Raw genomic sequence first — 11,087 nt, forward strand, 5'->3', positions numbered from 1 at the left:
CGCTAAGCTAGTGTATTTTATCTTTCAGACAACACAAATGTACAGAATCTGCCAATTAGAGTTTTGACTGTCAAATTCAAATGTTATCCGATACTTCAAAGTCTACTTTAAAAGAATACTCAGCCACCTTGAGAAGAGCTGTCTGAGGTCATCTTTTACCGTGGCAGGTCATCTCTAAGTGCGCATATACCCATATGGGAGCGTTGTGAACTCTTGTGAATATGCACACTGCAGTTCATGATCTGACCATTGAAACTGGCTGCTTTGGGCAACCGTAGTCAATTCGACATCAAACTGTTATTTGTGAAACCCCTGATTCATCAATTGCACTTTGGACATGGCTACAAACAACAATATTGAGAGTAAATAGGTTTCCATTCCAACCCAACACTGCACAAGCTGATTTAATTTAATTAGTTAGCCTCTCTTTTGTTAAAGGTGTGTGAATTTGTGAAACCAGTTGGGTACAGCATGTGGTTGGAATTAAAACCATCCATGGGACAGTTGGCCCATGTCCAGCCATCTTCAACTACCGCAAGTCACCCAGTCACAGCTATAGAATTTGAGATCAGGCAAAAAGTGGATGGCCGGGGCAGGCAACGTTGGCTGGGGGATTGACTGCTCCCGAACGTCTAAATGGAGGTGCATATTGGAAAGTGACGAGGGTCCACTAGAGTTCAAGCTGACAGAATGAGGTATAGAGAACACCCAGGATGTGTCGTTCCTTTTAGCCAGAGATAATAAAAGGTGTGAAGGTTGACTGTCCATCGACATGAGGGAGCTGAGCATCGTATTTATTTAAAACCATCTCTGGTTGGCCATCTTAAACCTTATGTCACACACCAGTGACTTGACTTTCTTCAATAATAAAATTACACATGATGTGAAGCTTTAGGGCGAACTTTGTAACAGCGTACAAGTTGGATGAAGAATAAACACTTAAGATACACAGAGTCACGCTCACATATCACTATTGAATACAAAATATACAAGTTGAGCACAATAATAAGAAAAAATAAAATAAAAATCATATACATTGTATCAGGTCAAACAATTAGCAATGAATAATGAATAATGATTATTACTTATAGTTTTTCATGGCAACGCCTTTGCTTTGCCATTTTCAAATGACTGGCATGTTGCATGTTAATCTTTCCCTGCCTTGGTCGGACAACAAGTTGAACAATTAAGGTTGTTACACACAAGGAGCCTTCATTTTGTGTGAATGATTTGCATTCATTCAAACTGTTTGTGTCGTAACTACATCCACTCAGAACGCAATAATGCAGCGATAACACAAAATGAGGTTGAATAAAAGCATCAACCTGGCGTCATCTGAATTGTTTGACGTGAAAGTCACAGAAACATTTCTTTTTCCAGTTTAGTTGTCATGTTCCCGGTGTGTAAGGACCTCAGAGTAAAACTCTTACGTTTAGTTTTTTCCTAGTTTTCATCTCTCTTTTTTTTTAAACAAACATGAAATCATAGAATATCCTCATATCAGAAATATCTAAACAATTTTACTTAGAATACCTGAAAGCAATCATAGACATTAATGAAAGATGAAAAAAAAAAAAAAAGTAAATTGACAATATTTGTATCCCCAATACCATCTGAGATAAGCAGTCATGATAAACGCCAAAATAGGGACAAGCATTCTAGCTGTAACTGTACATATTATTAATAGTGTCCAATCATGAACCATGGAGTCTATTCAGATTTTCATCACAACCACTACACAGGCTGATTTTGTCTTTAAAAAGGAGAATTCCGTGGTAAATGTCTTTTAAAAAAATGTTATCCAAAAAAGCATTCTTGTCAATTTCGGCTCACAACAGCAGCAGTGGGCCATAAGGAATTCTGCTTATTTACATCGCTTTAAAATTCACTTTTTCATATCATATCGGCTCTCTATACACACACGTTCTAAATCTAGTCTCACAAGAAGAGATTTTGAATGCGAGTGAACTGTTTTAGGGCAGTATCTCAACAATAACATTACAATGGAGTAACTTCTGCATGTTAGCTCATCAGTTTATAAACAGCAGAGAAGTATTGAAAAAATTGATTTAGGCGCAATGTAAATAAGCGGAATTGCTTATGGCCCAAGGCTGCCGTTGTGAACTGTATAAGGTTGCCATGGCTCGGACAAAATGAATACTAAAGCTTTTTTGGATTAGAAAAACACCCACACCGGACCTATTTTTTGGAGGCTAAATAACAAGAAAACAAGGTAAAAACGCTATTTACCACGGAATTCCCCTTTACACTCCATTGTACATCAAATAGCAAAACTTTACATAACACCATTTTGTTTATTTTTGCTAAATGTTTGTCTATTTTCGCCTATTATGACATGCCCAGAATCTAGGGTTCATGTGGTCAAATACACATTCAACTAGTGGGGGGAGAAGCTAATTCAACCTAATCAACCGGTGGCTCAGCCAGTTAAAGGAGTAGTTCACCCCCAAAATGACTTTTTTTCTATTGATTAGTCACGCCATAGAGAGTAGAGTTCAATAATATTTTTTGGTTTTTGTCACATTCCTAAGACAAAAATGTGATAACAATAAATGTACCCCCATTGATTCCGGATGGTGACCCGTTTCGAAACGGGTCACCATCCGGAATCAATGGGGGTACATCAATAGAAAAAAAGTCATTTTGGGGGTGAACTACTCCTTTAATGCTAGGCCACAGACTACCTCACGTCTCCCTTCTCTCTGACCTTTGCTTCCCGTCTCCCTTACAATCTATATGATCTAATAAAGCAGAAGAAAAAGAAAATCAACCCGTGTAGTGCTTAGATTGAAATGAAAATGCCTGAGGTTAATCCTCAGTTCTAATACTTTGTCTATTAACAGGTAGCACTGTAACCTACCAACACAACCTCTAGAGCCTTTATTATAAAGACATTTTAATAAGATTTAGAAGAGAATGAAATATTAATAACATTCCAGCCATCTATAATAAAGGGAAAGCAGAAGTCCCATCACCTCAAAGTTGGAATATTTCCAGCATTATTACTTCTGAAATTGGCAGGAGCATTAGGGCAATTGCATATCACAGTTAATCTCAATGGGGATCAGATATTGTTTGTATACACTGCTTTTTGACATGGATGCTACGCCTTGCATGGTTTTGATCGGTACACTCAGTTCTCTATACCGTGGCACAACATTGGGACTCCGGCATGTTTAACAAACCCCCTCGGATCCGCATGGCTGCATTTTAGCCACCCGATGATCCGCCACCACATGTCTGGCAATTGAAGAAAAGACATCTCTTTAAGGGGGACGCATCCACACATTTGGATGGTGTAACAGAATCTACCATGGCCAAAACATCTCTGCCATTTGGTGTGTAGTCCAAAATCCCCATGGAAACTATGGATGGGATTCTATAGTTCAAAATACCTACGGAAACTACGGTATCCACCTGTTTTCCACGAGAATTTAATGTAGCATTATTTGCAGGACACTTCCGGTTAACAGCAGACATACAAGCTCACGTCGCGTCGCAGATGCAACCGTTGTGAGCTGGTAGATCACTCTAGGCTGCGGCGCCGGAAGCTGCCTGCAAATTCTGCGCAATGCACGATGGGACGTTGGAAAGTTGTGGATAGATGAGATAAACTTTTAAATAAATAAAAATGAAATGAGGTTCATTCGCTGTACTACATTTTGCTACTGTGAAATGAAAATATATCAAACTGTCACAGATTTTAGTACGTTTTGTCCTTTAAAATGTCTTTCTTTTCTTATTTTGCTATTGAAATGCCAAGGGCAAGAGACTCCGGTGCAATTAATCATTAGTGATGCAGTCTGAAGGTAGCATCCGTTAGCAGCATATGGCATTAAATGTGTATCGTGAACAACCATTTAAAGATATAACGGAGCTGGGGTCCACATCGTAAAACATAGCACCTTGTGTCTTAATTTGACCTTGTTTTATTTTGTCCATTCATACTTTGCATAGGAACTCGTGGACAAGCACACCAAACGGTGAAGATGCTAATCGTTGACATAAAACTCACATGCAAAACAAACAGCCTAGTCCAAACAATTCTACAGCGCCTCTCAAACAAAACTAGGTTCAGGGCACAGACAAACTGCCTTTACTTGGTACCAACAACGCACACAGCACAACCGAACGCATGGCAGCCCCACTGCTTCATATGATCACACCCAGTTGTCCGGGTAGCACTACTGCTGCTAAAAGTTTACAATAAAATAAAAATAACACAAAAGTAGATCATGAAAATGAAAACAATAAAAAGACAAAAATGAGAGGGCGGGGAGGGGGCATTCACTCAGAATGCACCACTGGGGCAAGGCTGTTGTGTCCCTGTGTTTGTTATAAGATGTGCGCAGCGATTTGTCACACCTTTCCATGAGCCAAAGAAACAGCTCATCTTCTTCCTTCTTACCTCAGTCTCGCTCTTTCTGCTTTCGACTCTCGCCACTCAAGCATATTAAGGAAGCCCTGATAAGAGTCGGATCGATCCAGATGGTTTGAAAAAAGCAAGAAAAAAATAACAATAATGTACATTACAAAATAAAAATCCAAAATAAAATTCATAAGGGAAAATAATAAAATGAAATGCGGGAGGTTTTAATCGTTCCAAAGTCCTCCGGTCTGTTCTTGATACACTTCAATGACATCCTCGTCCTCCATTCCCAGCTGAGACGAGAGAAGACATTGTTTAAGTTAAGTTGAGGACAAGAGAAGAAATATAGTCAATGGAAGCCTACCAATAAATGAACTTTGATGCACTTTTCGGAAAACCTGCACAAATCCATAGTAAAGGACAGGAAGGGAAAACGGTGCAGCTACCTCTTTAGGGGTCTGGTTGTCTGCGATCCTCTGGCCTTCAAAGAGAAACCGTAGCGTGTTCATTGGGACCCCCTGTAAAAAGAACATACACATAGCATCATCATCAGTAACCATAAGGAAGGTAAATGTTCAACATTATATTGATCTTTGTACGGTGAAGAATGTCGTCCTACTCCTCCCGCCCAACACTCCCTGCTGACAGGTGCTCGTAGGATTACATGCAGTGACAATTATCAGTTTATCACCCTCCCCGCCCAAACAAGAGCCAATTCACCCTTTGTCAAGTCCCACCCTATGACAAAAAAAGCCAGGGAAGACTTTTTTTCCCATTCACTTCCATTATAAAAATAAGATTTTTCATAGCCTCATTATTGCTATTTAAAGTACCAAAATAAAAACATCTAACTGATATTAATAAAAAAGGAACAAAAAAGTACAGTAGTTACATTGCAAAACAGGGGTTTTCCCCCGAAAATACATGTTTTAATTAGTTTAATCCTCTGAAACAGGCAGAGGGCAGAGAGAGAGCAGTGCATCTTGGGTGAATCACACTGACCGGGAAAATGAGGAACTATAGCCTCGCTCTCAACATAAAATGCATTTTAATTGCAATTCTGCCCATTTAAAATACATGTACCCAATCGAATATCTTAGTTACATCGATATCGTTCATGTGAACTAGTTTGTTGAAGCTTATTCATTATAATTATCGAAATCGATATGACCGCGCAGCGCCGTACTGCGCCGCAGCCGTGCCACGCATCACCGCACCGCTGTGAAAGAACGAAAGGACTTTGTCCCACAGCATAACTCCGCCCCCCGTAGCAAAAGTGAATGATTTTTCTGGTTGGCCAGTCAGGGACCAATCAGAAGGCTGTGTAGACCACTGTTTCCCAAACACTGGGTCGCGGACATATTTTTTGTTTTCCTACATTTTGTTTTTAAATTATTATTATTATTTCAAAACCTTTCTGAAAAAAATTATAATTCATGAATTAAACAAATTCAATACAAATCGAAGAAATACCATAAATTAGAAAACTAATGTTTAAGAAGTAGTGAAAATATCCGATCTAGAAGCTCTCGAGTCTCAACGTGGCGCGAAGCAACGCGTTGTGAGCAAATGTCTAATTTCTCTTTTGGGTCTCGAGCTAAAAGTTTTGGGAACCACTGTTGCAGACGCTTGACAAAACCGGATGCACCACGGTGGATTTTGATCCCACAACCTCCAGTGGTGGGCTTGCTCTTTACCAATGCGCCACCCGAGCACCCACAATACATAGACTTCTAACCACATTCATTGACTAGTGAATTATCAGTTTGTGGTAGGCCTTTTGCACAGCTACAAGGACAGGTGCGTTGGAACAGTGTCGTTGAGAATTGGAGAAAAAGAGTCCTGCACACTGTCTTCACTCACAATAAACCAAGTCCAACAAGGATGGTGGGGGCCAATCAGAGCCCCACACCACTCTGATACCTAGACTGAGGTGCAGCCCTTACAGGTAGATGCACAAGGTATTTTTGCCCACAGTAGAAAGTACGATTCTGAGAGAACAATATCATAAAATGCCATAACAAATTCATTAAATAAGTCAATAAGGAAGGTAATACAATCAAGAACGATTTGATTTGCATGCATGCCCCCAGGTTGGGGGCATGCCTAACACACAGGCCTGAGTAACAGTGGTGGTGAAAAAGACCTTTCCGCCTTTTGCAACGAAAGGATTTCTTACAAAGGGTGCAAGCAAAATTACATTTGGAGCAATTCATTATCAGTCAATGCGTCACATCCCAGCAGTAGGTTACGATTAAGGACCATGATGTGATAGATTCAAGCAGTCATCTCCAGATTATACTCATATTGCAAATCAAAGTTGAATACATGTCTCAAATCAATTCCACCGATTCGTTGCAATGAGTGAAATGCTACAATCTGTAAAGCCCCCCGACTTATTTCCATAAATGAATGCCGTACTTGATTATACTACAGCGTCACACAAAAGTATTCAAAAATAGCAGATCCACAAGCTCGAAACGCAACGTGTTTTGAGTTTGTAGATCTGCTACTTTTGCTATTTTTGAATTTGAATCCTGAAAAGCAGGACTGTTTTGGACACCTGAGGTGTCCACACAACAGAGACTATATTATACAAACAAAGTGACTCTGTCTATAACATGGAGAAAGCGTTGGAGCTAACTAACTGATGGAAGAACTTGGTGACAAATTGCAGTAAAGTTACTTCCTTGACAATGACATTGTGAAAGCAAACATTAGTACATTACCCTAACAAAAAACACTAAATAAAATGATGTAGGTAAAGGTTGAATGACAAGATTAGAACTAAAGACCGAACCATAGTCAGCCGTTTATACTCCGTAGCAGGACAGACAGTGTTATAAAACAAAAAGACAACTACAAGCCAAAACATTTGTGAGGGGTAAAGTGTCATCCTTGCTGGCTGGAGTATAAATTATGCTCAAGGAAAATGGGATATAGGATAAACGCGGGAACAGTCGCTAGTGCAGTGGATCTATGATTGAGTGATGGAAAGAAAACGACAGTAACGACTAACGAGGTGTACAGTAATCAGTGCACACACACACACACACACACACACACACACACACACACACACACACACACACACACACACACACACACACACACACACACACACACACACACACACACACACACACACACACACACACACACACACACACACACATGATTTGTATTACATCATGGGTGATGGCTGGCACATAATAGCAGAATGTTATCTTTTGGCCGTCCAAAAATATGCCTAGCGGAATCCTGGTGCATTTTGTGAACAAGATCTACACAAATCGCTACGAATGTCAGTGGTTAAGCCAAGCTAAACAGGCTGGCTGCGTTTCACTTTCAATATGAAAAGGTACCAAGTAATTTCCTGATGCAGACTGTTAATTCAGTTTGTTTATGGATTAAGGACAGGTGTTTCTGTTTGTGGGCAACTGTGCCATTGGCGATAGGCAGAAACGAAACTATGACGGACCAAAAAAGAAAATACCTTAGTATTAATTGTGTAGCATTTCACTCGCTGGGTAATCTCTCAAATACAGACTCTCTGATGAAGAAAAGGATTTTCTTTTTTATGATGGCTAGCCAGATTGCTCACTGGGTCACTGTACTACATTGTATTCTGTGAAATGAAATGTATCAAATGACAAATAGTGAAAAACTCTGAGAATGAGTCACCATCCGGTGGAATATTTTTCATTTCGCCCTAGAAATGTATTCTAAGCATGTGAAGTGTGTGGTGGGGGGCCCAGACTAAGTCCACTAAGTAGAGTACGCTTTCAACTCCCCACTGATACCATACAGTTTTTGTTATTTTCTAACAAGACGAGCCGGCTTTCCGGTTTTGCCAAGCCAAGGCGGAGGTAGAGGAACATAGCGCTAGGGAGAACTCTCACTAACGCTATGGACCAGAGCTAGCCTGGGGTATGGATCATGGACTAGTGGCAGTTTACCATCAGGTGACGTGAGCTGGTGTAATGGGGATGGGGTTGGTTCTTTCTCAACCTTACCTGTCTCTGGCTGTAAGACTCCTTGAGCTTCTTTAAATGTGTCGTCATTTTCACCTTGAAGTGTATTTCACTGTTGTCCTGGAGGCAGACAGAACATATTCATCATCACCACAGACATCAACACTGAAGAGCAGTAGCCGCAAATTGCAACACTAGATTTTTTTTTAATCGGATGAATCTAGGGTTGCAAAACCTCCCATAGGGATCCAGTGCATAAAAATACAAATCTGATTGTATTAAACAACGTCAAACTCACCAATATTGCGGCTCTATTGAAAGCTTGCATTATCCTCTTTCTATCTGCAAAGTGTTTCAGAAAAATCCACCGTATACATGTTATGACTATGAGCTACTTTCTGTCAAGAAATTCAGTTCAGGTGATTATTTTTTCTAAGTGTTGGAGTTTGGAAGCGCTAGTGGGAAGTCACTCAACGGCCCTGTGTAACCCCTGGTTCTAAATGTCACATAGCCTAGTGTAGGAGGCTGCGGGACATGACGTTATAGAAGACGAGGTTCCGAAGTTCAACACCTAGGAAAAAACATGTCTGCTCGGATTTATTGACAGATATAACTCATAAGATGTCTACGTTGGGTTTTTATGAAACAAACACTTTGCAGATAGAAAGAGCATAAATCAAGCTTTCCATACAGCCGCAGTATTGGTGAGTTTGACGTTGTTTAATAAATCAGATAGCAATTTTTTTTTTGATGCATTGGTTGCCTATGGGAGGTATTGCAACCCCAGATTCATCTGATTTAAAAAAAAATCTAGTGTTGCAATTTGCGGCTAGATGAGCAGTAATGAATGGAGTTTTGACTGATTGATTGATTGAATACTTTAGACAGAATCCACCGTAGACATGTCATGAGTTACTTTCTGTAAATTAATCCGAGCAGACTTTTTTTGCGTTGAACTTTGGAAGTGCTCATCTTCAATAAGGCAACGTCCGGCCGCTGCCTCCTGCAAGAACCAGGTGGTACATAGGACCACTGAGCTACTATTGCACTTACAAACTCTAATATCTGAACTGAATTTCTTTACAGAAAGTACCTCATAACATGTCTACTCAGTGGATTTGATATTAAACAAACACTTTGCAGATAGAAAGAGGATAACTGAAGCTTTCCATAAAGCCGCAATTGTTTAATACAATCAGATAGCCAAAAAACTGTTTGGATGCATTGGCTGCCAATGGGAGGTATTGCAACCCTAGATTCAACATATTAAAAGAATTCTAGTGTTGCAATTTGCTATGTAAACAGCAGAACAGTACACTAAACAGTCCTGGGGACATGTTTCCATTTGGAGTCTTATACAGGTGAGGAGCATACATTCTATCCTTCGAAGGACTGTATATTAAACATGAATCCTAGCTATTCGCATAACACTCTTACTTACCTGTCCAATAACTTTGAGTTTGATGTACTCGCCTTCCTTCTTATCCCCCCCATCTTGGCTGGAAGGTTTTGTCTCCTACCAAAACAAATGGTCAGCATCATTAGCTAGCCAACAACAGCCTCGTTTTAAAACAGGCCTTGACATTTTAAAAACCATTACTTTTTCAATAATGTGTAACGCAAGAAAAACGTGGGCCTTTTGAGTCGACTCGCAAATTGTAACCTGACTTTGCAAAAAAGAACAAAAAACGCACGTAATGAAGCTAGCTGATGTTTGCTAACAACAACAAGGACTCGTTTAGGGGCCTGCGGCTAGTTGGTTATGCTAGTAGCTAGCATGTTAGCCGAGTGGCTAGTAGTATGCCACTTAAAAAGCACGAAAGTTGTGTTCTTTCCGTTTCACACACCGAAACGCACACGAATGGTGTAATACACGCATGCAACATACCGTATCTGACATGGTATTCCTTGTGTGGGAGTTGTGAGGGGTTTGGTTTGTTGACTGTGAATTAAAGGCTTCAGTCAGATGTTCACTCTCTCTCTCTTCACTCAGCCTGACCGCTTGTTATGAGCACAACTGACCCGGAAATGCTAGGATACACCATTTGGCCCTTTCTTTTCAGAATAAGAGCTTTTAGAATCTAGAACACTGGTTCCCAGACACTGGCACTTTCTTTTCAGAATAAGAGCTTCTTAGAACACAGAAGACTGGTTCCCAGACACTGGGTCACGAGTCACGACCATAGAGTATAAGGTCACAACTCGAGTAAAAGTTTTCTTCTCCTACATGTACACATCTAAGAAATTACATGAATAATAGACAATAATATAGGCTAATAGAAGTAGTGAAAATAGCCGCTCACAAGCTCGCAACGTGGCGAGTAGGCATACTTCTCCATCACTGGATGTAACCATATTGGTTATTATTACACTGGCATGGCATTAACATGTGTATTGGTTATTATTACACTGGCGTGGCATTAACGTGTGTGTGTGTGTGTGTGTGTGTGTGTGTGTGTGTGTGTGTGTGTGTGTGTGTGTGTGTGTGTGTGTGTGTGTGTGTGTGTGTGCATGCGTGCGTGCGTGTGTGTGTGTATGTGAGTATGTATATTTATGTAAAGTCTGCCTTTGTTATTCTTTTCTATTCGGTGAATGGTGAGCAATAATTTTAATAAACTGCAAACTGTGTTTTCACTGCATGCATATTACAGTTTGCATAAATCAGATGTTTCCCCAACCTTTTAGCCTGTGCGTGGCCCCAAAAGAGAAATTTGCCCAGGAGG

At 40.2% G+C, this 11,087-nt stretch overlaps 1 protein-coding gene across 1 annotated transcript; it reads right to left on the reverse strand.

Annotated features, from left to right (window-relative positions):
- Positions 1 to 2,672: 2,672 nt before the first annotated feature.
- sumo1 (small ubiquitin like modifier 1) lies at positions 2,673 to 10,366 on the reverse strand. Its single transcript, XM_080720311.1, has 5 exons — positions 10,253 to 10,366; positions 9,806 to 9,880; positions 8,407 to 8,484; positions 4,837 to 4,908; positions 2,673 to 4,683 (listed from the first exon to the last, which is right to left on the reverse strand). The coding sequence occupies exons 1-5, from the start codon at positions 10,262 to 10,264 to the stop codon at positions 4,615 to 4,617; spliced, it is 306 nt and encodes a 101-aa protein (XP_080576437.1). The 5' UTR covers positions 10,265 to 10,366; the 3' UTR covers positions 2,673 to 4,614.
- Positions 10,367 to 11,087: the final 721 nt, after the last annotated feature.

Source organism: Nannobrachium achirus (genome assembly GCF_963921795.1).
Source record: "Nannobrachium achirus genome assembly, chromosome: 24".
Lineage (NCBI taxonomy): Eukaryota > Metazoa > Chordata > Actinopteri > Myctophiformes > Myctophidae > Nannobrachium > Nannobrachium achirus.